The sequence below is a fragment of the Malurus melanocephalus genome, unplaced genomic scaffold (genome assembly GCF_030028575.1).
Source record: "Malurus melanocephalus ecotype Western Australia unplaced genomic scaffold, MMel_1.1 scaffold_144, whole genome shotgun sequence".
NCBI classification, from domain to species: Eukaryota; Metazoa; Chordata; class Aves; order Passeriformes; family Maluridae; genus Malurus; species Malurus melanocephalus.
The window spans coordinates 883,915-911,880 of NW_026623376.1; the positions used below are offsets into that span (position 1 = coordinate 883,915).

Below are 27,966 nucleotides of genomic sequence, written 5' to 3' on the forward strand. Positions count from 1 at the left end.
GCAGGACTCCAGCATCCCTGCCCTCTGTGTGGACTGGTTCTGGTGACCACAAAACGCTGGCAGCCGTTCCTGGGCCCCTTCCAGAGCTCACTTGCAAACAAGTTGCCAGTTCCTCACCAAAGAATCCAGCTCCATGACAGTTCCTCAGCTTTTATGTAAACATGTCAGTGGGATAGCTCACAWCCCTGATTGCTCCTTGCCTCGGATCTTTAGGAGAAAGAGCATTAACAATTGCCAATTTATTTCAATTAGTCAGCACTGTCCAGAGGTCTGGACACTCTGTGAGCCCTTCTAGGACACACACGTTCCCTGAGGTGCATCTTTGAGCAAGCCACAAGTRTTTGTTTCTTGGAGCAAATAGTGGTGAAAAATTGAAACTAGCTCATGCAGAAGAACTCATTAACTTAATTGGCAATCCCCTCATTAACCTGAGACTGAAAGGGCCAGAAGAGATGCACACACCYATGAGAAGCTGTGGAAAGGGCAAAGCTTTCAAAGTTGTGTTTTGCAGGGTTGAAAAGCCCCTCAGAGGAGGGAAGGGCAGAGTGGGGCTGAGGACCTGGCAGGCTACAAGAGAGCACAAAGGCAGGGCTGCAGCAGGGACTGAGCAAACCTGGGAATTGTGCTCATCCCCAAACCCATGGACACTGCAGAAACCCTGACCTCAGCCTGGGCCATTTGGTTCACACAAACCAACCAAAAATTCCAGTGTGATCCACCCTGTGCTGAAACCCCAGGGCTCCAGGCAAGGCCAACAAAAACGCAGCAACGATGGGCACAGCAGCTTGAACACATCTCAGGGATGCTGTGATCCCTTCAGCCCCATCCAGGGTGTGCCAGGAGCCAGGGGTGTGTCATGGACATGAAAAAGAACCACATCAACTTGTCCTTCCAGCCTGGAGAGGCGGCTGGGTGGGGGCATGTCCTCATCAGCCTTCTCATGTCCAAACTGTCTCAGGTTAATTAGCAGAAAACCAACCTCTTCCTCAGCTGCTCCACCACCATTCTGGGCAGCCAGGAGGAGGAGGAAGGGCGGGAGGAATGCTGCTGCATCCACACTGAGCCATAACTCACAAACTGAGACAGACTTTTGCTTCTACCTTGTTCCTGCAGGGCTCAGGGACCCCATTCCCAGAACCCCACAGCACATCTGATGCCATTGCCTCTCACTGCAATTTGATTTTTGCAGTTTACTGGACCTGAGCTCCCACTGTGGGGAAAGAAAAGGATTATTCTCTGGCCCCATTTCAGGGCTGGTGCTGTGAAGGTCTGATCTACAGCCTCGCAGGAGCCAAGCAGTGATCCCAACACACAGCACATCGCAGGCATCTTTCCTACTCTGCACTCTCAGCCTCCAGTTCCTGCTTTTTAATTTCCTGTGGCCACAGAGCACCACTGGAAGGTCTCCCAGGGACACTGTTTCCCATACACCATGGTCAAGGTTGTGGGGGGGACACAGTGAGCTGTATCAGTCTCAGCMCAGGGGAGTTGCCTGCAATAAGGCTGTTTCTGATGGATTATCCAAGTGTCTCAAGACACAATCAGCCTTAAAGCAAAAAAAAACCAAAACCCAAACACTCCAGGGGAACTTTTAACCTGGTGATCCAAGCCTGGCAGCAAACCGGGAAAGGTGATTAGTTTGCAGGAGCAGTAACACTCTGCCTTGGGGTGCAACATGGTGGGTTCTGGGGGAGCAGGTGCCRAGCTGTTCTGGAGGAGAAGCTGGCACAGCAGAGGAGCTGCATTTGGGCAGCTGGAATTGTATCTTCACAGAGCAGAGCAGCTCCAGTGATGCCACCACCCAGGAAAAGCCCAAACCTTGCACACTGGCTGCTTCTGCTCAGAGCAGAGGACATTATGCTCTTCTCAAAAAAAAAAAAAAAAAAAGCCTTAGCCTGAGTTTCCTGGCCCCAAACCAGCGCTTGCTTCTAAATCCTTGCTGTCTGAGTTTGCTGTGAAGTTCCAGCTCAGTGAGGGAGACTGTGCATCCCCTCCCCATGTCCTGTTTTTATGTTATTATTATTATTTACATTTCACAGCAATGCTCACCTCATTTACACCTCTGTGGGAAGAAGTTATCAAGAAATTACTGATTTATGGCTGAAATGATGGCTAAACGAACACTGACCATAAGACTTGAAGCTTTTCAAAGCCATCCTTCTCATTCCTGAGTATTTTTGCCTCTTTGTTGGTCAGGATTCTCAACACCCCCAGCACAGCTTTGTGCCATAGCCAAACAGTGCAGCTCTCTGAGCTGAATTAGTTGATGGGGATTTTTTTCCTCAGTGTATGTAAATAAATATCAATATTCTAAACCAAAGACCTCCCAGTAAGTAAATATTATTTATCTTGTATTTATCTTCAAACTAAACAGCTTTGTCACATATGTACAATAATAAAGAAACAAATTACAAAGGAGGAATTTGATTTTATTGGTTTTATTCAAAGYCCACGCGTTATATATCAATTCTGAACAACAGACTTTTCACAGTTCATTAGAGACATTGTCAAAACTTTGGGTGAAGCTCGTTTCACTTCCCCACCAGTAACAGGAGACATCACAGCCTGSTTGTTTGTTTTAGTTTTATTCGCTCTTCACAACAGTGACCATTTTCAAACCATATCAGGGAAATCCTCCACTTCACTGGGGAAAGGCACTTGTGAGAAAAGAACAGCTGAGCACGTAGGCTGAATTTGGGTCTTTTTGGGTATTAACTTGATATCCCAAGTAGGGTTACTGACAATAAACCCCAACATCTTGCTTCCTGTGTGTGACCAATCAGCACGTGACGGTGTGTTTGCTAAGGATTTACAAAAAATATCTTTCTTATTTTATCGACACGAACACTTGGGTGGCAGTTCGTGGCATTTCGCATCCCAAAATATCTAAGAGACCACACACCTCGCACGTACCCCCGATATAGATTTTGGCACTCCTGTATCTCACTTCTGGGTAGCTGGTGGCTGTGTGTCATCTGAGCAACACCGTCTGGCATTTCAGAGGTGTCAGTGTCCCATCCAGGGCAGGGCAGGACGGAGCACGCTGGGGACACTCGGTGCAGGGATTGCGGGGTGAGGGCAGCCTTCAGCAGGATGAAATCTCCCTGCCAGCACTGCAAATCTGTCTCGGGGAGCATCACAGGATAAAAATGAAGACTTCAAACCACGGAAGGAATTATTTTAAATGTTGTCAGTGGGATCTGCAACTCTTGCAATGATGTTTGCAATGAGTGATTGTAGCTACAAAATAAAAAGGGTGAGCATAGCTTCAGTCTAGGTCAGCTTAGCAAGAATCCTGCTAATGCTGCTTCCTTCACCTGGCTGGGGCTCTGGGTGCTTGGCCAAGCCACTGCCACCCTGCTCCAGCAGGTACCAGAGCACCACAACACAAATAGTGGCTCAGTCCTGCAGGGTGCTGAGCACTGACCTGGCCAAGCACCAGAGKGCCTGCTTCATTTAATGGTGTGAGTGCTGGGAGCTCACCAAGACTTTGTTGTACCTGTGGTACCACAGCTAAAGTTCTTGGCAATTGCAAGATGCAGACCTGCACCTGGGAGTGTCCAAGCCAGGCTGGATGTGGCTTGAAGCAAACTGGAATAGTGGAAGGTGACACTGCCCGCAGCAGGGGGCTGAAATGAGATGAGCTTTAAGGCTCCTTCCAATCCAAACCAGTCTGCAGTTATGTGATTCTGTGCTCTCAGATGGGGAAAGGTTTTCAAGCAGCAACACTGGATACAGCTGTTCCTGCCAGTTGAGCTGCAACTCCACAGACACAACAGCAGCAGCTTGYTCTGCTCTCCCCAGTGTGCCTTGCTCTTGTCACTGGTCACTGGCAGAGATGGTGGTACCAAACCAGAGGGGACTGACCTGGCTGGGCTGCTCTTACACTGTTTGAAGTGCAGAGATGTATAAATCTATAGGAGGAAGGTGACCAGGCATGGGGCAAGCTCATATGGCAGCTGCCACCAATTCCCGTGGGCTTGGGGAACACCAACACACATGGGTAGGCTCCTGATTTCACTCCAGTTCAGCTTAGTTTCTAAAAAAGGGACTGTTCAAACCTTATTTATTGCTGGTTTATCTGCTACATCCTCCTGCAGAGCCAGCAATGGGAAAGAACAAGCACAGGCAACCAGAGGGGTCTCAAGACGAAGGTCTTGAAGGTCAGAAAAGCCAAGCCACTCTTTTTACAAAATATGTTTTCTGTAGGGGTTTTKGTAATCAAGATTACAAGGAAGGAGGGATACCATTTAAACACAAAATATTGATGGACACTGCATTAAAGCTATTYACATCCTGGTTAAACTGAGGCAGCAGCTTTGTCAATAAACTGAGCCAGCTTCACGTCTCTCTTGGTCAGCCCACCGCAGTCGTGGGAAATCAGAGTTATCTGAACCTGTCACAAAGGAAAGGAAAGAGGTTACAAAGGCGTTTTGATCTCAGACACATAGGCTGAACGCCATTCACTGGGAATGCTGTKTCTCCATAGAGTGCTGATTTTACTCGGTGCTCCTGGCAAGCACCAAGCTGGACCCACCCTGCTCATGTAAACCAGAAGATGCTGTAGGTGAGGAGACTTTACAGAGCCTGGAATCTCACCAAAATGAGCCCCTTCGCAGAATAACACAGGCTTTGCATTCTTGGGTTTCATCCAAGAAGAGGTGTCCGATTAAATCACTCACTCTTTACATTTAAATTCCATGGATCAGTTTCATGAAGAACTTGGGCCAGTGATCAAGCTGCCAAGAGCTGGGTCAAGGCCTCACATGTTTTGTTAAAAACCAGCAAAGGTAAAAAAATTGTTAAGCTTGTTGCAGATTAATTTTTTTTTTTTTTTTAAAGAAGGATCAGCTGCCTCACAGGTCTGTTTAGACTGAGCCAGATGACAAAGTTGGGCATTATTTTGTCTTGCCTTTGACTGAGATTTTGGGAAGACAGAAAAGACAAAATCTGAATATTCTGGAAATCCAAGAAAGTCAGGAAGAGGGGGTGATCAGTATTTTGTCCAGTGATCATTTACTGTCCCTTTACACACAGCAACCTGAAGGGCTGATGAGCAGGAGTCTCTGCTAGGAGCCTCAGCTGCAGGGAGAGATGGGATTCCTGTTCTGGGTGTGGTGGTCTGAGGCTGCTTGCTCACATCTCCTTTCTTTTACTTTATTTTTAGTGGGATTGTGATTTATTCACTAAATRCTACAACAAACAATGTGATACAATGCAATGAGAAGTATTAGAAAATAAAACTGAAGGGAGAGCAATAATTTCTCCCTTCACACAGCACCTTTCATTCGAGGGTTGCAGTAATCCTTGTAACCCTTGTAAATATGGGACCACCATCAGTTAGGTAATATTATAAACAAATTTTATAAGCTGCTATGTTGAGACATAGGAGCCTACAATTTTTRAAAAATCAAACCTAAATTGAGACTGCCAGGCACCTATTCAGGTACCAACAGTCTGCTACCCTACACCACTGAGCTCCCGACCTGCTGCACAGAAAGGAATGAGAGCTGGTGAATAGTTTCAAAACAGTAATTTATTCAGGTTAGCTAAATAAGAGTTTAAAGGCTTGTGTTTTATTTTTAGATCTCAGCCAGAGAGGTGAAGCCACAGGYCCCAACCAAACCCAGCTGGCAGCAAGCGCAAAGACCTTCATTCTTGATTCCTCACCCTCTGCAAATCTCAGCATCTCTTTAAAATCTCAAGTCTCTTTATAGAGACACTTCTCATCCCCTTATCTTGTAGCCGAGCTACAAAAAGAGGCAGAGAGAATGGGCCAATGATTTGGCCTCCTTAACTCCACTGCTGTGTGAGTAACTAGGGCTGGTGAACACTTTACCTTGCTGTAGACATTAAACCATTCTGGGTGGTGATTCATCTTCTCTGCTTGCAGAGCAACACGTGTCATAAATCCAAAAGCCTAAGGAAAGAGAAARCAAAGAGGAAATGCTCCATCTGCCAGTATTGGCAATGGATTGGCAAGATTCTCTCCAAATCTTCTCAAGATGCCCTGGATGGCTGCACCCTGGGTTTGTGTGCGCTGAAGAAGCATTTCAACTTCTCATGCCACTGGGGCATTTCCCAGCACAGCTGGAATGATCCCCTGCAGACCTGGTCAATCACCCTGCTCAATATGCCTTACCTCAGGACCCAAAGCTATTGCATGACAGCAATGATTTTACCTCTGGCATCAACAGGGATTTTAAACATCCATCCCAAGTCCCCCATCCCTTACTGCATTTTAGAAACTTGCCATTTCTAATTAAGCACCCTGCCACAGTATTACCAACACTGCTTCCAGAAACACATCCCTACATTTAACTATTTTGCTATTTATTTCACTGAGGAAAAAAAGGCAGCAGGTGGGTCTGCCCCTCTGCTTTATGAGACATRTTTTCCCTTAAAATGAGTTAAAATAGGTTTTCCAATCCTCTGTCCCTACATTCTGCACAGCACACTCCCCCAGGACACAGGTTTTATCACAGGCTCAAAAGGAAAATAATAGCAGGCCCTTGCCAAAATACTTAGGAGCAAATCACTGCATTATAAAGAAAATTAGAATGTCCATGCAAATCAGGACTGTAATTACACAGCGGGGCCCGAAGGGCCTGGGAGCATGAGCAGGACGCCTCTCAGCAGCAGGCTTTGTTCATACCAAGCTCCATCCATCGGGTTCAGGACCTGAATTAACATGCAAAGCTGAAGGAGCATCCCCACTACAGTCTGGTTCACATTATAATACAACAAGCTCCACAAAACCATACCTGATTTAGGTAGGTTTTTAGTGCTAATTTATGGAAGAGAATGCATATAGCCTGCATTCCACCAAGCGATGGCCATTTCAAACAAACATGTGGTCAATGAATAACATATAATGGTTGATAATAGTTTCAAGTCTTTTTCCCTCTCACAAATTGCAAAAACCTTTAAGGAAAAAAGAATTGGTCCCTGGATGAAGAATGACTTTGTTGGTCGCTTTGCCAGTCAAATGAATGCAAACGTTATAATCAGAGAAAATCATTCCAATGAGGTTTGTCATTTGGAAATCACCAAACTGTCAGCAATTAAAAAGCTTTTTTTCTTTGACCCAAGAGCATTCCAAAATTCAGAAGAATCTAACTTCCCTTGAAGCTCTCACTTGGTTTAGTTTTACTTTGAGTGAACAATTACTTTTAAAAATTTACCCAAGTTTCAGCAGCATGCTTTGAAGTAGAAAGCTGCAAGTTGTGCATCGTATGTTAGCAATGATTTGGAAAACTTCTCCATTAATAGTGTTTATTTAAATGTTTTTAGCATATTCATGTGCTTAAAAAGAACACTATTTCCAACACAGCAATCTGTACACAGAAATGTCCCCAAAAGTTTAAAACRGTGATGTGTCTGCAACCAAACTGCCTTTATAGAAACAAACAGTAAAGAAAAAAAAAGAATAAATTTATAACCCCCCCCTACCAGGTTTGTGTATTCTCTACCAGTGTCTGTCTKTTCATCCCAGGAACTCCCCCACCCATGTACAGACCCAGGTCACACTGCAAACACAGTCACTGATGGTACGACAATAATCATCACTCCAATGAAGACACTCAGAGAGAATTATACAAGGAAATGATTCTAAAAAATTAATTTGCCCTGTAGACCTTCCTCCATATCAGCAGACTACCAAATCCCCCCAGTCAGTGTACCAAAATATCATCCCACTATCTTTTCCCTGCAGACAGTAGAGTCTATAGCTGAACAAAAAGGACATCGGTCATCAAACTGTTCATCCTACCAGAGACTGCTCAACTTGAGGCTSTCCGAGTCATGAAAAGGAATAAATTCCAGCACAGAGAACTCTCCCCAGGRCTCATTCTGCTGCTTGTTGCTCCAKCTGTCTGTAACTGTCCCAGCCAGGGCAATCCAATGTCACAGTGAAGGACGAAGCCTGCCCACCTTCGTGCATGCCCTGCTCTGCTTAGACACGTTCTCCCTCATTGCACATTATACACAGCAACTTACTCCCTGCATTTTAGTTTATTTTAATTAYGCACAAAAAGTATCTCTCACCAAGAAAATGAGTCATGGTTCTACCAAGCAATTTCACCAACGCAATCTCCATTAAGGTAATAAATACTTCCTTTGCTAATTAAATGAATTGGAACGCTATTGTTTATGAATCACCTTTATATTTGTAGAGCCTTAACCTTTCTTTGGGAAAATACAACTGGCCCTGGAAGGAAAAGATATTTAGGTTTGATTAGATATGAAAACACTATTACACAAAATCAGTTTGGACATTTCTTCACGTCTTGAAACTTGATCGGTAATTTGGTCTAATTGGTGATCAAGGAAACTATCTTGTGATCAATTAAAGTAATTACTGCATTCCGGCAACACAACCAACCTTAATTTGAGCAGGAGTCTGCACTTCTTCAACTTTAATTAAAAATAATGAAAATTATTATGCAGTCTGCAGTGCAAGATCATTGTCAAGACTGCACTGGTGGGCAGAGTTTATCAGACCATCACACATTTCTTGACGAAAGTGGGACAAGCACTTTACTCATGACAGTGAGACCCAACACAGTTTTGACTTTCACTATATTAATAACAGGGATCTGCAGTCCCTCAGCCCCTAATGAGAAAATTTTCTGATTTTTCCTTCAGAAATRAAAAGACAGGAGAAAGAAAGGTTTTGTGTATTTTCCAGAAGCCATAAGGAAGTTTTAAAGGAGACTCTGATATATTAAATATTATGAAATATCCTGATATTTTAATGACAGGCATATTAGACACATTTTCAACCTAACCCTTTCAGGACATTTGGGCTAAAATAGTATCCAGACACACAGGGAACTCCACATAAGTAGATCACATCACCCTAGGAGTGGCAGAGTTCAGAGTCTCTGCAATGAACCACGAAGAAAGTAGAACTAAGGAGTGAAGCAATCYTGCATGGATAAGATGCCTTGAGTGTGCTGGTACACCTCCTCCCCTCATGTCTTTTAAGATCATGAAAGAAGGAACTAAAAGCTAATGGTGTTTCAGTCATAACATCACATCTAAAATGTTAAATACTAGCAGCCCTAATATGTCTCCRTGAGATAAAAATCAGGGCTACTCCCAGAAGAACAAGTTAACCTAAAAAAGTGAAAAAAGCCAAGGTAAACTTGAAAAGAATTCAGCTATCTCATAATGTTTTGTGTCTGGCCAAGCTGCTCTCAAAAGTGATAAAATCCACTATCACAAAATAAGACTTAAAGTTACTTTTGTTTCCCGAGAATGGCAAAAGCAGGGCCAGACACTTTGCTGTCAGAAGTGGGAGGAAAGATGAAATTCCATCCRCCCCGCTGCACTGCGCAGCGCTGCACAGCTCCAGGAGAGCCGCGGGATCCCGGAGCTAATCTGCTATTATTCTTCCTTTCACACTTCTTAAGCAAGGAATCCATTCATCTTAATACTTTTTAAACATGCTGCTTTTGTACAATGCTTGCCAACATTATCTTGATGAGTTACACATCAAAGGCCCACAGGTCGTCATGTCGTGCTCATACATCACCCACCGCAAGTCCCCCATGATGGATCACCCCCGTGCATCTCCAGAAGAAAGCAGCTGACAGTACTTGACTCAAGAGTGGAGATATTTAAGAAAAACAGTTGAAAGGTTCAACAATATAACCGTGCACACTTTTTATTTGTTTGTTTTAAAATGAATTGTGCACTCGGSCTTCTTAAATCCCCCGGACGCCCAGCCAAGGAAAGCATGTGCTAATCACAAGTACATTATGKTTTCTGCCTCCCATCTGTCATTATWATGCTGGAGGTAGCATTAACCCTGACCTTCTGCAGTGCGAGGGCTACCTGTCTTCCCTTCCCCACCCACCCAGGCTGCATCTGTACCATTTATCAGCGGGAAATTAATAAATTATTCAGGTTACAGTGACACTGCCATGCAGGAGATTACTATGCCTCACAYATTTGCTCTCCACTACCTGAGCAGAAAGTACTCAGGGTACAGCACAAGTTCTCCTTAGCAGTTTGACACTTGTAACAATAAAATCAAACGATTAAGGTTCACTCCCCAACTCCAGAAGCCTTCACATATCCAGCTGATGTTACTACCTAACAGTGAGCTACAAGCCAGCAGATAAAAAGAAAAAACTCTTTAACATCAAGCTGTTGTAAATTGGGATTAGCTGCTAGTCATGAGGGCTGTCACGACATTTTCTCTTGTGTTCTCAGGAGAAAATTTGGGTTTGTTTTACTTTGATTCTATTTGCTCCATTGCTAAATACTTTTATTGTATAAACATGCATAAATCATGCCACAAAACTGCCACTTTTATCTGAAAATGAAAACACAGTTAAAACACAGAAAAAGAGGAATTTAACTAGTAATTAGGAAGTGACAGCAGCACAGGAGAACAGGTATTTATTCCCAAAACATGTGCTCATTTTGGGATTCTTCGCTGCTGGCATCATCAATTTGCCCAAATCACCCTCAGGGACACTGGATSCACATGGCATTGGATATTTCCCTCTTTTTTTCTGGCTGTGTCTGGATTCATACACAACACAAATCAGGTGAACACCTTCCCATTGCCCTTCCACTTTTAAATATCAATCCATGAACAGCAGAACAGTAATTAAGAATGCAAACAACCATGCCCCAAAAGAGAGCTAAAYTCAGGTTACTCCTGTCCCCCATGTCTCTGCTGAGGCTTCAAGTCATGGCCAAGGCAGATCAAACATTGTGCCTACAATTCCCCACTCTCTCCATCCCACCCCACCCTGGCAGGGGCAGCCAGCAGAGTCTGAAGGTGAGCAACACTTGATGAACCATTGGTAGAAATTTGGAWTTTTTTACTCTTTAATAGCTTGAGCAGCAAAATATTGTGAATGGAGGCAACCCTCCCATTCCCCACCATAGCTTGAGACTGGGGAAAGCGGTGCTCCTAACTCTGAAGGATACTAATGAGGGGAAAACATGGAAGAATAATACTACAGAGACACTGGCATGGACTGAAATGCCATTTCTGTCTTCATAGCAATATCTGAAACTGAAAAAAAACCCCACAACTCCAATTTCCAACTGAATTCTCAATGCTTTTCTGCATTTACAACATTCTTTAAAAATCCAGAGCTGACGACTCGYACTCCCCATCCTTATCTGCACACATTATTTACACAAAAGTGCAATGCTGCTTTACACTCTAAAAAAAGTTACCTATTTACATTCCTCTTGCAGTCGTAAACACTGCTCTCCGTGTTACATGTGCAGTGGAGAATGTGCAAACCTTTACACCATGTYCTCCAAAGAACGCCGTTTCTGTCTCCCAACACTTGTTTACAATTATGTCGGTGAAGAAACTAGCTTGCCAGCTCTATATCAAACATTTTTTGACAGCAAAAGCACAAACACTGATCTATTCTAAGTAGTTTGCCACTCTATGTAATCTTGGAAAAGGCATTCTTGCCTTTGATTCTAAAAATGTTTATACTTCGTACATTATGCAAATAGTTTTTATATATTAAGAAATAATGCAAGCAAAGCTCAAGTTAAATTAAATTCTTCAACAATAACCTTGCCAAAGCACTGATTTTCCTATTAAAAAAATTATTCCAATTTGTTGATCTTACATTGGATGAAACATACTGTAACAATCTTCATAATTTATGTCCTGTTGGGACACTATGATTTAAAGTAACATAATACAGACCAGCATCACTGCTAATCTAAACCACCTGACCAGATAAACAACAGTTTCCCCYTCTCTCTTCAGTGAGGGTATTTCTGTTTATTGTCATATGATTTACCARTTTGAAGAACATGCAGAATAAATGGAGGCAGAGAGGAGTGGAGCTGGGAGGYACAGCCTCGCCTCAGTGGGGACGTTTCTCACACAGGTACCGGTACAATGTCAAGAGCTGCAGGAGATGACAGAAGGCAATTTCAGGAATGCTGTCCCAGGGAAAGCCCCCTTTGTAGCAAAGGGAAGTTTYCACTCACTCAGCACCCTCTAGGCCCAGTGCAGCACTAGACACAACACAGCTCTGACAGTGCCTGAGACGCAGCTCTCCAAAGGATCTGAGCTCAAAGCTCCATCTTCCCAGCTCAGCAGTGACCTAAGCTATGACATCACAGAATGAGAATGACACAACCGTTTGGGCTGGAAGGGACTTAAAAACCCCTCTAGTTCTAACCTCCATCCATTAGACCAGACTGCTCCAAGCCCCATCCAACCTGGCCTAGAACACTTCCAGGGATGGGGCATCAACAACTTTTCTGAGCAACCTGTRTCAGGACCTCACCACCCTCACAGGGAAGAATTTCTTCCTAATATCCCATCTAAATCTACCCTCATTCAGTTTAAAACCATTAATAGTCATAAAGCAGATGCAAGTGTCATTTGCCCTGTTTCAGATTCAACTGGTTTGAGAAGCAAATTCAAGTATTTTGCTCAGGTCAATGGACACAGATTAGTGCAAGAAAAGGGGCTTTGAGGAAGGTAGAGAGCACTGAGCTGCACTTAAATCCTGCTCCTTGCTTTGCYTTCCTCTTCCTCTCATAGCTCATGAAGCACATGAAAAACCCTTGTGTGCAATCTGCACAACAAACCTCAACTCGATCTTTTCTAAGCCTGTTTATATCAGGATTTTAACAACTGCCGAATTTAGGACTTTTTTCTCTTATTGGTGATAATAAACCACAAAATGTTACATCTATTACCTTCTTCATCACATCTTGACTTTTACAGCAGCCTCCATGCTGAGGATCTTTTTTCCTACTCTCCTTTTTATTCTGGTAAGTGATTGCACCTGGCTTTCATGAACAGAATGCAGATAATATTCTTGGTGATTCAATGAACAGACTTCACACSAAAATTAATCACCTGTCCCACCAGAAAAATTTATAGACTTGATGGAATAGAAGTGAGAAAACATGGAGATGTCCTAAGGCAGCATAAAAACTTTCTGGTAGTGATAAAAGTTTCAATGTCAATGCAACCATATTACGAAATACATTTAATTGCTTACATGTAGATAAACATAATTATAGTTGACCATAAAGACTTCTCCAAAATAAGYAGACACCCTAAATCCCAACCAAACCTGGAACAAGGTTATGTGGTATTGGTAATGCATCATTTCACACAAAAAAATATTCAAAATAAATATTTTTTACTTTTTCTTCCACTCCCCCCAGTCCCTTAGCACTTATAGACTCAGAAATATTACTTTATTTATTAAAAAAATTAGATCTTTAAGTTATATTTTCCAGAGAAAAGAGGGATATAATTCCAGGTCTCAGGACTGAATTGCAACATGGAAAAAATCTTCCAGCCACATCATAATCTCAATGCAGCTCTCCACCTCCCCAGCCATTTTGGTGTGCTTTGTGTTAAAAAATGGAATATAAAGGTTGCACTTAGGAGGTTTGCACCAAATAAAAGAGCTATTTCAAGAAACATGACTTTTTAAAATGAGCTTTTTGCACCCTACCTAAAAACATGAAATAACACGGTGAAGTMCCCATTAACTGAGCACCTGCTAAAGTAATCAGGCACTTAAAATAATAAACTCTCTTGGCTGCACAACTGAAAGAACAATGATAATTTGACTTGTTAAAGCTAATGTTTGGTCCAGCAAATCAAACCTCTGGCTGTACTGTAATAAAGCCATCACACAAACCACAATAAAATAAAGTAGTAACAAGATGCAGGGAGTCCACAGTTCCAACCTCCTGAATTCAGGCACCTGAGCCCTCAGCTAAGGCAGARGGCAATGAATCATCCTCGATAGCCCAGTGCCAGCCCATGACACAAAGATATCATAAACCAGAGCAAATCAGAATTAATTTAAGTGAATGCTCCACTTCTGAAGGTTGCTCAAACTCTCTGACTTTTACAAAGTGCAGGTATGATGTAGAAGAACAGAGAAGTTCATTACCCCATTACACTGCATTCTGGATGAAACAGATTTGACTGGAGCAGAATACAATATTACACTATCTTTCCCAATGTTTGTTTTTACTCATATGTGAAGGAATGATTTCATTCTGTAGACATGAAAGTGAAGTTCACATGCCATCCATGCTGTTGATAACACAGGCAATGCTCAGACTGAATTCTCCCTGGTCTTTTGGCCAAGATTACACATTAAACTATCAGTTTAATATCCAAGATCTCTGCTAAGCATCCAAAGGCAATCATATCCTGCCTCTGATAATCCTCTAAATCTCTGCCATTTATGATCCTAAGAACACATCAAAGAGTGATAAGAAAGGCTTTGCTTTATGATGGATTAAGAGAAGAAGAAGCTGGTCTCATGACCATTTCATCTTCCACTATCCTGTCAGATTTTTTGGTTTAGTTTGTTTTTTTAAAAACAAGTTCAGCGATTCAAACATGCAATACAGAAATCATGACGGAGATGTCWGGAATGTGGATAGGTCTTCCCATCAGTCTGTTGACCAAGCCAGAACCTAAAAAGACTTAGAGATGTGAAATAAAGCAAACTAAGAACCATTTACTGCACATTCAGTGAGGTAATCATTTCACTCAACTGAACTTAAGGTGTCCCACTGTGCTGTCAGAATGGATCTTTATGTTTGGACAACATTTATAGTAGAAGAGTTCAGACGATACAACAATATCTGTGAACCCAGCACTGGCAAACTAATTATACTACACCATAAAAATCCAAGTAACTATTTTGCAAACAGAAATTTCAAGTCTAGAAACAACAGATTGTTTGGAAAAAAAAGGAGAGATCAAGCATCTTCCCACACAAGATGGGCCATCCTTCAAGCACTGCATGGTTGGGTCCCTTGCCTGGTTTGCCATGCCCGCTGCTGCCTCTGCGATTTTAGGTCACCTCAGCCTGAGCTTCATCTCCCATCTCTGCTATTTGGAAGAAAGACTGGAGCAGGGGAAAAGGACAAAGGCAGCTACACTAAGTTGTGTTATTCAGAACAAGGTTCATATAACTGCCAACAATTCACTTACTCAACTTGCTTTTAACATTGTCCACTGTTTTCAGACCCCTTCTTATGCTCCTAGCACATGCCTGGAAGTGGCAGAGTATGTTCAATGAGCAATATGTTGAGAAGTTTCATGGGTTTTTGTTGCCTGTTTTTTTTATACCAGAACACAAAAKTTTCTCTGAGCAACCCACACTGCTTGTACATTGGTACATCTCAAAATGGAGACACAGGCTCAGGAGGGGAGGTAAATAGTAACTCTGAATTCTCCAGTGAACATCAAATTTCTGTTAGWAATTCATATGAACACACCACAAAGGGAAACTCTTTGTACAACTCTGGGTTTTTTTTATCAGATTGAGCATTACAAGATGCATGCATAAATGAAACATTCTCGGCTTGTATAGTTAASAGTATTTTTGCTCACTACAAGCACTCACCCACTTTAATATAAAGATTCCCTCAACTAGGGACACTGTGGACATACACGGATATATTTAACTGCTGTTATTCTCCTCCCAATCCAAGGAAAATCATGGTAGATCATGAAATCAGAACTGACTCTTCCCTCTGATCCTAGGAATAAAAAACATTTTCCTACAAAGCATCCTTAGTAATAAATAAACCAAACAGTACAGTGCTGGCTCAGCAAAGGGCTTCCCACTCATCAATATGTCCCACCAAACTCCTCCAAGACATCACAAACAGCTTTATGTTTGTCCAAAACACCTTTTCATCTCAGCCAAATAAAACTAAAGGAAAAAAGGGCAAGGGGAAGAAAGGAAGATCTCCCTAAAAAAACCCCACGTGAAGTGGGCTTGCAGCTTTATAAAAGAGGGCTAAAAARCCTCCACACGCCTCACCCTGATAAACCATGGCCCTGCCAGTGGCTTTTCAGAGCAGATGTAACGTTTTAGCCAAACGTGATTGTTTGTGAAAGAAATAATTCTGATCAAAACCCRAAATTGCAGCCAGCAGAAGAGCTGCACTTCGTCATGCTAATCCACCCTGACGGGGAGCGGCGAGCGGAGATTCCTACTGCGAGAGGAGCAGATGCGAAAGGTCAGCGCCRGCCCGCGACTTCAAACCCCTTAACGTGTAAAACAGTGTGCATTAAAGCCTGAACCGGCTCACGGCGGGATTAACGGATGTCCGCTAAGTGGGTTTGATGTGCTTTTGGTGAGTAATGGTTAATTTTGAAATAGGGGCGTTGGAGTTTTATTTTAGTTTATTCTGCCAGCCACAGTCCATTTTTAATTACAGCTGCAGAGAATAATATCCCAAAGCGCGTCGCTCCTCTGTGGGAGTATGAGAAAGTGAGAGCTGCTGGTGCTAAAGGCAATTTACGGTTTGAAACTGCAGGCAGACGTTGCTCCAAAAGCACAGGGATGCAAAAGGTTAAACAACCAGGATTGCATTTAACCAACATCATTCCAGTGCCCCCATAAAAATAAATTTTATTACATAAAAGAGTTTCAAGTAAGCAGTTTTCTTTAACCAAAAAGATAAAAACATTCATCTGCAYGTCCATCTTCTGCAAAAAAGGCAGCAGGAGTCATACTTACATTTTCTCAAATGAGGCTATTCAACTGAATTCAACCCCCCTGAATTTTCCATTCATTTTCCAAAGGTGTTTTAACATGGAAGGTGCCCAAACTGCAGCTAAAATTAGATTGCCCTGCTCCCATTTGCTCTCTTTGGGTACAACTGTACAGCAGCACTGTCCACATGGCTGACAGAACATTTGTTCTCTTTAATTGAAACAATCAATTTGCGCAGCTGCAAAAAAACAAAAAAAAAAAGGAGAAACATTTCTTCTGCTCCAAATCTACAAGACAGCTTGTGACATCCAAAAGGCATTTTGACAAATAATTCTTTTTGCATTTTCAGATCAATGCATGCAACAAGCATAAGACAAATGCTGTAATAATTTTTACTTGAGTGACAATAAATCCATCCGTTAAGAAAAGCATTTGTATTGGAGCCAACTGGAGAGCAGCCCAAAGGTCAACTGGGCAGATTTCAAGCAGTGGAGTGCATAAAAGGAGATAGAGCAGGTCTGCTGAGGGGGGAAACTCAGCAATTAGAAACACCACACCCCAACTTTTATAAACAATAAAATAATGGTTTCTTCTTGGGAGAAATATGACTTAGCTCATCAAGMAAATGAGTATCCCAAATCACAGTTAAGTCACAAAAAAAATGAAAACTGATGCAAACTACCACAACCAGGATGGAATATTTTCATGATGAAGGCARCGAAGGACATATGACCACTCTTGAGTCTTCAATTACTTTTATTTAAATATTWTTAATTTTGTGACATTTTAAATAACCCAGTGGCCTGATAACACTGGCAGTGCCATGATGAAATTATAATGGTGACATGGGTACTGTAACAGCATTTGTCACAGGCAGGTGGGACACAASGGTGGTGACATCTGTACACACAGACCTGGTAAAGAGGACACAAGGTACTCCACAGCACAGAGGCACTTTCACCTAAAGGGGCTACAAGAGTGTCRGGAARGGACTTCTTACAAGGGCATGGAGTGACAGCACAAAGGAGAACTGTTTCAAAATAACAGAGGGCAGTGCTAGATTGGATATTGCAATGAAATTCCTCCCTGTGAGAGTGCTGAGACCCTGGCACAGGCTGCSCAGASATCCCTRAAGTGCCCAAGGCCAGGMTGAATGGGGMTTGGAGCAATCTGGGATRGTGCAAGGTRTCCCTGCCCATGGCAGGTGTTTGGAATGAGATKAGCTTTGAGATCCCTTCCAACCCAAACCATTCTAGGATTCTGTGGGTTTATATACCACAAGCCATGATCACTGGCTTATAAATAAATAAATACCTTATTTCCCAACTCCCAGCACCAAGGATTTAATTTCTTCCTAGACACAACCAAGYTGCACATTTCCACCATTACAGCTCTCCAAACTTTGCATAACTTCTCACCACTGACWGCCAATTAACAGGAGGCACCACTGGACACAGGAAATGCTGACCAGAGCACCAGTGYCATCTCCTCCTTCTCCAAGGCCAAGGAAGAATACTCACAAGCTTCCAAAWAAARCCATCTGCCCAGAACCTCTCATTTRATTTCCCCCAGACCCTGTACTACYTTTGTCCCACTGGCAGTGCCAGGCAGCAGCACAGGGATCACATCCAGATCCCACAGCTGCACCCTGACCTGCCGACTCAAAGGCGAGTGTTACTTACTCAGACAATCCCAAGAATAAACTCAAGGAAGGTGTGACCATCCAGAAATCATATATTTTTACCGTGTTCTGCTCTGAGACACCTGATGCAGTTCAATGACTGCGTTTCAGCCTGCAGATTAACCTYTGCCAGTCCCAAAAACTTCACTATCAGTTTCTAATAAAGGAAAATGTCAACAGGCAGATAGGTCAGAAATTCATTATTTTCAGATACAAAAAATTTCTCARCTCTGTAAACCCACTCATAAATAATTCTGATTTATTGTAAATCGGTTATTGTATTCATAAATGCTGGGAAGTTAGTGAACAACATAACTACCAACAGAAATACTTTCATAACTTTGCAGGTGCACAAATCACAGCATATGGGAGAGGACTCAAAGGATAATGGAAAATGAAGCAGTTTCGGAAAGCCTATATGAAAACCAGCACCTACCTAGGTGGATAAAAAAATAATTTATTTTCAGTCGACAGGCAATCAAATGCAAAACTCTAGCAGAAGGAGCAGGCAGAGCAATACTACATTAAAAAGAGCAATTCCCCCAAAAATGTATGAAAATGGGTCCGACTTTTGATTAGCAGAAGTGACAGTTGGGCTGAGGCTGCTCAGGCTTTGAGGTTAAACACAACTGACATAGGCTGCACCTGAATCCAATCACTCCCCGGGCTCGAGAAGATTCACACGCGAGGACTAAATTTGTCACAAATGGGTTGGTTTCCGATCCTCCTGTAGCCAACTTGCTTTATTCTGACCCCCATTTAACAAATCAACTTAATGGGCACTGGGAGTGCTATAAAACTTAACAATGGAGTGATTTTAACTTTTAAAATATAGTTATGAAGCAAAATGTTGGAGAGCTCCTTCAATACTGGAAATCAAATTAAAACTAGACATTTTTTAACAGTCTTGACAGATATAATCCTAGTTACCATGTAAATTTATGGTAAGCTGCTGTGATATTAGCCACAGGTGCTACTTTTAATATATGGCCCGCATCTGGCTGGGAATAAAATATCTCAAGAGGACTGAAAATGACCTCACTATCAGACAATGGAGAAGAAAAAAAMCACAAGGCCGCTGTGGCATATAAAAAGTTGGAGATGTGGTCCACAACTGAATATTTACCATAAAATTCATTTTAACTCTGCAGRTTGTAAGTTAAAGGATATTATGTTTTCAGTACATAAAAGGCGTGGATGTATTTCAGCCAAACAGCCAAAAGATTAAGTACATAAAGCGGCAATGAAATACACTGCATGTAAGAATAAAACCAAATTTTCCAACCTTTGATGAATGTAGAAAACAAAGCAACAGTAGAAAAAGGAAGGATGGACCCAGATTATATTGCAGGGATGGGCACTAAGTACTGCCATCRAAAGAAATCAAGAGTATGCATTGCCTTTCCTACCAAATTCGTTTGGATGTGTAATTAGGATCATACAACGAGCATGATCAATATAAAGGGACAAATCTGAGCACATCTCCCTACAGCCAAAGGAAAAAACACTGGCATCACTAGGAGGGAGTAAAAAAAGGCATGTACCATAACGTGCTCTGTATGATTTTTTTCTCCCATTTTCCAGGCAAGAGAGATAGCAAATCTGGAAAGGAAATGCAAAGTGAGAATARTAATTTATTTCATACTTCTTGATTTCTTGCACATCTTTAAATACGTTTTCTAACCCCAAGACTCCACAATTGCACTGAAACACATGTGCCTYTATTCTCAGTGCACACCATTTCCGTACCGTCCCCTCCACTCAGACTCATCTTCCACCTCCATCCTCTTGCCCAAAAAGACAAAATGTATCTGAAATAGCTTTAAAACTCTTAAAGCATTTGATTTCCTGTCATTTTAGAAAATGACGTTAGAGGTCTTATGGAGACTTCCGACATGAATTTTTTTAAAAAAAAACAAACTTAATTAAAAACTTACCCTATAAAAGAAAGCAGCTGTAAATGCTGAACCTGACCATCAGCAAACTTGCCCACCTTTGTAATTTCCTAACTGCATTTGCTGCCTCGGTGTGATTACCTACGGAAACGCAATCACACAGGCAGTTGCCCCTTAAACCCTCTGGTCAAATCCAACCAAGTTTGACAAGAGACATGAAGTCTCAGAGCTAAGATGTTCTTGCAAATTTGGTGAAGTGAGCAGCTGGATAMAGGACCCAAATGGAGCACTTGGCATGCCATACTCACAGCCCTTTGCAGCCACCTGCCCGGCCCAGGACCAGGCTTGAGATTAAACTGGGAGAAATTCACATCTTTAAACCAGGTCTGTCCCCTTTTCCAGATTACTGTTCCCAAGGTGAACTGACCTGGAATGCTGGGAGAAGTTACCAGCATGATCTGGAAGTATAAATTAAGTTTCTATCCCAATGCCCAATTTTGTTTGAGCAGACTGAAAGCAGAAGACTTGCTCCACTGGAAGAAAACCTTTTTGTTTCAGTAGCACAAAGACACGAACAGACAAGAGCATCCCTTTGTGACGCTACACCATAGCCTGAAAACCTCACCAGCCACTTTCTCTGCCCTGCAGCCTGGGAGAGAGGCCCCAGAGAAACTCCCTGATGTGGCTGTGAGGTTTACACTGGCTCACGAGCCCCCAGACACATAGCAGGGATGGGGACTTGCCATGGAGTGCTCCAAGCCCACTTCCTCTCCAAGACCTYGCTCACAGCCAGAGATTTCTGCCAAGCACATGTTCCTTGGGAAAAAAGACCCAACCCATGGTCTCTTGAGTGAGTGCACCCCAGTGAGGGTCCTGGAGGTAAAAGATTCCAATTTTAACTCATCAGTGCCTACCACTGCCACTCCACAGTGGCAATAGCTCAGGGCAGTTTCAAGGCATGAGGAGGAACAGATGCATTGGTGCCATCAGCACAGCTCTTCTGGACACAGCAGTCTCCTCTAGAGCTGRATTGTGTTTGTGTTTTCCCCCCCAACACTGGTGTATTTTATTTTATACAAGATGCAGAACACCCACCCACTTGGAGCCTGCCTCACACCAATGATCATGCCAATATCCAGCCAATGCTGTCCAGTCCCCCACAACTGGTGCTTGGTGAGCACCCACAGCAACAAAACCAACAAAGGGCCTCCAGCAGGAACCCCAGGCTGGTTTCCAGATTATTTTAGAGAATTGTACCACCAAAGCCCATTTTCATGAAAATGTATCTTCAGACTAACAAAGACCATCAGTGCTTTCAAATTCTGGGTTACAAACTAATTCCCTGAGCCAGAAGTGTCATTAGCTTGTCAGCCTTACAAAGGCAGCTCACTGCTGATCGCTTTTAACAGAACTAATCTCAGCCTGAAAGCTTCAGGAATCTAAATAASTCTTGTTTCACAGAAGTTTCATTTCATTCTCATGCTGAAAATAATACACATAAACCAAGCTCATGTCTACACATTTGCTCARCTTTATAATAAAAGTTGTGTTTATATTTTTAACATCTGTTGACATATACAGACTTTGTAAACCTGGCATAGATTTTGAAGCCACAGAATTTTCCATGCATCATGAACATTATCTGCAAGAAGTAATAAAAAAAAAAAAAGAAATGAATGCATTAATCATACCAATATCATCTGCAAAACATAAATTTGAAATACCTTTCATGTCAGCTCAACTACAGTTTTTTGTATTTTTTGGGGTAACTTTTTTTCCACACCTGATTTTACACCATCTGTAAAAGGGCAGCAGGAAGATCACTGAGGAAATGACATTTCTCAGTTCTTTGACTTGTACTAAAYACTTTAAATTCTGTAAATAGAATATTTATTACATGAAATGAAAGAATTTGTACCTACAAGTTCCATTTTTTCACTGCATGTTTAAATTCTCCCAAAGTACAAGGCAGGTATAGCTCTGCTTTTGTCATTTGTTTCCTAGGTTGTAGTAAACACAGTATTTACTAATAGTTATTATAAATAGAAGCACATGTGTATAATTTAATACAATTAAGCATACATGCATAATTTTAATTTATTTTCAGTTTCAACTTATCAAAAGGCAAATACCTGCTCTCTAATATCACCTCAGGACCTAATGCCCTTGGGATCTGCAAGTTGAGCCTGCTCCTGGACTACAGGAACAGGAATGATTTCTGCCCTCTGCAACACCAAAGGGGACACTGCAACAAATCCATAAAAATCAACAGGTGAAACTCTGCCTTTAGATATTCACATCTAACCTTGAGCCAACCACAGTTAAATGCCTTTTTCTCCCAACTGGGGGCAGAAAGTTCCCCTTCGAAGCCAATTCCCAGACTCTGCTCTCATTTCTTACATCCATGAAAGGCTGCTAAGAATGAAAGACATTGTTCTATTATCTCCCAAACAATTMAAGGGGCATTTTTTTAAGTACTCTTCCTATGATTACTTGTGCTAGAAGTACAAACGTTTGTTATTTACCAGTAAGCTTATTTAAATATACTCAAATTTCTATACTGGCATGTGTTCCATCCATCTTCAAATTAGGAAGACATATGGATGTCTACCTATACAGTAAGATAAATCTACACTGTCAAAAAAAAATACAGCTTTGTAAATTTTTGTCAGAGCAATGGGTTTTCCAGATATCTGCTGGTGCAGGACACTGATTTGTCTCCTCACCTGTCTGTTGGCAGACAGGACTGTCTAAATCCATCTGATCAAACTGATTTACTCATATACAGCAGGCAAAACCACTTTTTAATTAAYTTTAGGGGCAACTTCATTTTTAGTTGTGCTGAACCAACAAAGACTTTGACCATAACCAGGCAGAGATGCCATTTCATGAATATTCAAAGTACAAAGGCAGGAAATCTGAACTCTTCCAAGGGTCACTTCTATCCCACCGGTGTCAAACATGCTTTGTTCCTGGATGCTCCAGGCCCAAGATGCCTGCACATCTCACCAAGGCTTCCTGTGAGCTCCCTCTCATGGGCTTCCCCACCCTCACTACCCTCTGAATGAAGTAATTTTGTTCTATTTGCTTTGTATTAACATTCAGGTTAAAAATGTACTCAGGGTTCTGGATGTACTCCCTGGATCAGCRCTGTCCTGCTCACAGGCTGGATTTTCCTGCAGTTATTTTTAATTTTGCTTTCACCCAGCTCAGAGGGGCTGGGATCACCTCACCCACCTTCTCTCTACTGCCTGGRCTTTCCTCACTGTGACAACTACTGACTGAAACAGCGAAGAAAGGAGCCAGCGTTACAAAYTGTTGTTTATCCAGCTCACTGTGGTTTCCTAAAACATCTTGTTCTGGGTTCAGGCACAGCCATGTAAATAAACAGCTCACAGCACAGCTCCTGGTCCCTACACACACCAGCAAAGCCACAACATCCCCAAGCTGGAGCTTGCTGTGTCCCTCTGAAGTGAAGGAAAGAATGGGGTCATGGAGATCCATCATCCCAACAAACTCCTGGGAGTTCTCTCCCTCCCGAGAAAGCATTCACCCCTCCCTCAGAAATAAAACAGAAGGGAAATGCATGCTCTGGGAACGTGACTTTTTCTAAGCAATGCAATGATTCCTCAGAAGGGAATTTTCAGGGGAATGCAGCTGAACACGGATCTCAAGACAAACTCAGTATTTCTAAGAAAGTTTGTAACKGATGTCCAAGACAAGTACTTGTGAGTGTGAACCGTAGCTCAGGATCCTGTCTCCAAACAAAAACCCAGTGTGCTAAATGAAAGCCAGCACTCTGTGGGCCAAAGACMCTGCAACATCAGCTATGACAACTCATTCAGGGATGCATCCAAACTCTGTCTTCCTGCTTAGAAGGTGAAACATGTCCTATTTTCCCCACCTTACTTGCCAAAAGTTTATGTTCTTCTATTTTCCCATTTTTCTCATGTACTTCCCTGACAAAAATGATCCCCACTGCCCATCAGTCATGTATTTCCAACATTTATTTGCGAGTGTTAATAATGAAAAAACAAACAGGATCAAATACTGCTTTGTCAAAATCCACAACACTAAATTTGACCCTGACCTGAATATTATAATCAAGAAATTGTAATATTAGAACAAATCTACTTATCAACTACAAAATTGAATTAATTTACTCCACCTAATGAGATCAGAATCTGAGAGCAATTCATCAGGGCAAATCCAAGAGGATTTGGCCCCACCAGGATACTCCCAAACTTCTGAATAYAAATATTTTCCCATCAGGACTGTATGGAAATCAAAGCAATTATATTTCCTTTATATTAAAAGTGGCATATAACAATCATTACCTGATTAAAATTTTTGAAATTGAACTYCTTGTAGATGGCATCTCTTTCTCCCAGCTCAGTCCAGCCTGAAGCTTTGAGATCCAGTAAAACTTGGTTCCTTTCCTCTGTCGTCAACCAGTGAGACTGGGAGGACTATTGAAGGGAAAAAAAAATAAAAGCATGGCACGAGTAAGGCTGAGGTTCTCTTTTGTACATGAGTAAGAAAACCACATGATGAAATTGTGGTTATGTATTGTGCAAAGGTAAGGATGTGGAAAATTCACTGTGCAGTTTCTTACTGCTTMTAATTTCACAGACCAGTTTAACCTAAACCAGCCAAACACTGCCATTTCTGWTTGGGCAGGTAAGTTTGGCCAAGTGCTTTTTGTACAAAACTAGTGAAAAGCAACAGGTTCTTTCCTAGGAATGGGCACCAGCATACCTGTACCCTTGGTCATCTGAATAATCCAGATGCTGTAACACCACMTTTAATTTGCAAATGTTCCACTCTGTCTGGTAAGTAAAAGATAATTTACATTATTTGCTAAATGTACAATTGTAAGGCTAAAAGAGGTTATCAGGAAATGCCTATTCCAAAAGAGAGAAGCAAAACAGGAGATTGCATTCTACCTGGTTTGTATTTTACTATTTTGAGAAASCAGGAATGGATTTAAAGACAGCAGATGCTGTGGAGTTCTACAAAGAACAAAGAGCTTTACAACTAAATTAAAAGAAAAGACAATTCAGACACAATTACAAAAAGTTTGAAGTTACTGGTATAAGCACTAGATTCTGCAAAACAACAGTGTTTAAATATGGCTCACATGAAGTGGCAGGAGCTCTCCAGATGCCACTGGGACCACAGATACAACAGAYTAACACTGCTTAAATACCTGAATCAGGGGCTGAATCACACACCAGGCCCGAGTCAGACACGGAGGAACGTGGGGCCTTTGGAAGAGGTTTGACACCTCTTCTAAAAGCAGGCACTGAGAGCATGAGCTCTTCCTCGGATGATACATTCTGCGAGATGCGTCTCAGACTCATTACAAATGCAATGCTTTAGCGGAAAGAATCCTCCCCAGTACAGCTACATTCAGATTGTTTTAGTCTTTATTTCAGCAGCTGGCACAGCTTTGTGAGAACCTCTAGAAAGGCAGTTTTGCTCCGGAGGTTCACTCGGACATGGGAGGWCAGTGGGGACCCGTCGCCAGCTCTGCAGCTCAGGATTTTTCACCTTTCACCAGCCGGTGCTCCAGCGGGAGCCCCARTGCCACCAGATGGGGCTGTGAGGCTGAGCAGAGCAGGAATTAACGCAATTAATGCGACCTGAGCAAGGCTCTGAGATACGGGAGGGCCAAGGAGCAACATTTTCATCAATAACATAGGATAAAAACCCCCAAGCGGGGTAAATCAATCTAACAGCATCACTGCTGCTTTTTGTCTTCAGGGGGATACAGAGATGTAACAAGAAATGGGGTTTACAGGTCCCAAATTGAACTAATGCAGTCTCTTTACACTTAAAAACACAACTTTGGGCTTGCAAGAACACAAATTTCAGATCTGTCGTYGCTGCAAGAGATTTTTTATGCAGTCAGGCATGAATTTCTTACATTCTTCTTTTTTCTCCCAAGCATATATAAAAATCACCAAATTTAAAAGTTGTCTTGAAATATACATAGGAAATGTACTATTTTATCTGGCACAAGATTAARTTCGTCTGCTAATGTACAAAAAATCATGGGGGTGGGTGGTTTTTTTTTGAGAAAACAAAGTCCAGGACTGCAACCAAGAGGCAGCACAAAGTCCACTCCTCTAGCTGGCAGAGATGCCCTGTGCCAGCTTTGGGGACACTGCGGTGCCTTCCTCACACCTCACCTGACACAGGGMCACTGACAAAACAATGCTGTGACTTGAAACTCGATCACAGTTTTTAAAAGGAACGTGGAGACCAGGCTTGATGCCAGGTCTGAGGCCCTGACATTTTGCACAGTGGAGGCCACGCCATGAATCAGTCCCTTGACAAATTGTGATGTTCAGATATGCTGCAGAAAGCAGCTTGTGCAATGAAAAAGATAAAGCGGGAGATTCTGACTTTGTTTCCATGCTCACACGCCCCAGCAGCACATCACGGGCATGGCCAGACCCCCAGGGAAACAGGAATGGGCACCGGGTGCCCATTCTGACCAAGCACCCGAGGTGTTGGCAGCTGACCCACACTCAGGGGCTGTCAGGTGGTGGGTTTGACCCACTGTTTGTTTGGAGGAAGAAGCTCAGGGAAAACAATCGTTAACTAAAAAAAAAAAAATATAGAGCTCTCATGCCTGAGGGGTGAACCCTGCACGTGCTGTAATTAGTTTTGTGTAAAATAAAATAATCAGCCATGAGGTGGGATGGTGGCGGGACACAGGGAGAATCTTAGAATGATTTGAGTTGGAAGGAACCTTAAAGCCCATTTTGTTCCACCYTCTGCCGTGGGCAGGGACATCTTCCACTAGACCAGGTTGCTCCAAGCCCCATCCACCCTGGATGTGTATTTCCAGGGATACGGCATCCACAGATTCTCTGGTCAGCCTGTGTCAGGGCCTCACCACTCCCATGGGGAGGAATCTCTTCCCGATATCCCATCTAACCCTCTATCACTGTGAATCCTTTCCCCCTTATCCYTTCTCTCCATTCCCTTGTCCAGAATCCTCTCCGGCTCTCCCGTAGCCCTTTCTCGTACTGAAAGGTGCAAACCAGGTCTCCCCGTAGCTTTCCCRGGCTGAGCAATCCCCGTTTCCCCAGTAGGGAGGGAGCAGGGCCGGGCACTGMCCGGAGCCCTGGGCCTGTCCGTGTGGGCCCCTCCGCCCCGCGCCCCGGCCCGGCCCGGGTTTGGGTTGGGGTTGGGGTTCGGCTCCCCTCAGCCTCACCATGGCCGCGGGGCTCCCGGCGCCTCCCGCCGCCCGCCACGCTCCCAGCAGCGCCCGCCGCAGCCCGGCCCCGCCGCCCGGCATGGCCCCCCGAGCCCGGGCCCGCCCCCGCCGCGCCCCGCGGGAGGAGCCCGCGGAGGAACCGAACGGGAACGGGAACGGGAACGGGAGCCACGGCCGCGCCGGGAGGGAGGAAGGGGAGCTGCATCCGCCGCGACTCCGTACCGGTGGTACCGGCAGAGCGGCCATCGGAGGAGGCTCCGGCACCGCATCGCCTTGTGCAGCTCCCTGCAAATGGGTCATAGTGGGGGCGGAACCAAGCTCTTCTGCCGTGCCTGCAGTGMGAGGACSAGAAYTGGCCTRAAGCTGAGATTGGGGCAGATCAGACATTAGGAAAGACGTTTTCACTGTCAGGGTGGTCGGGCGTTGGACCAGGCTGCTCAGGGAGGTGATGGAGCTGCCATCCCTGGAGGTGTTTAAGAAGCGCCCTTATCTAGAGCTGGGTGATGTGGTTCAGGGGTTACAGTGGCGGTGCTGGGTGGAGGGTTGGACTGGACTAAAAGATCTYTTCTATCCTTGATGATTCCATGATCTGTGACACCTGCCCAGGAGGAGAACGGCCAAACGGAGCTTCTGGCTGTGGCCATGGGTGGATTCTGT

At 43.2% G+C, this 27,966-nt stretch overlaps 1 protein-coding gene across 2 annotated transcripts; it reads right to left on the bottom strand.

Annotated features, from left to right (window-relative positions):
• Window positions 1-2,422: 2,422 nt before the first annotated feature.
• Window positions 2,423-27,401, bottom strand: PCBD2 (pterin-4 alpha-carbinolamine dehydratase 2). Of its 2 annotated transcripts, none has more exons than XM_057371316.1 (4): window positions 27,307-27,401; window positions 24,416-24,547; window positions 5,840-5,920; window positions 2,423-4,396 (listed from the first exon to the last, which is right to left on the bottom strand). In XM_057371316.1, exons 1-4 carry the CDS (start codon window positions 27,388-27,390, stop codon window positions 4,301-4,303), a joined length of 393 nt encoding a protein of 130 aa, XP_057227299.1. In that variant the 5' UTR covers window positions 27,391-27,401; the 3' UTR covers window positions 2,423-4,300. The 2 variants fall into 2 exon arrangements, with proteins under 2 accessions (XP_057227299.1, XP_057227300.1); XM_057371317.1 differs by lacking the exon at window positions 27,307-27,401 and adding an exon at window positions 11,796-11,906 and having other exon boundaries at window positions 24,416-24,465.
• Between the last annotated feature and the right edge of the window lie 565 nt (window positions 27,402-27,966).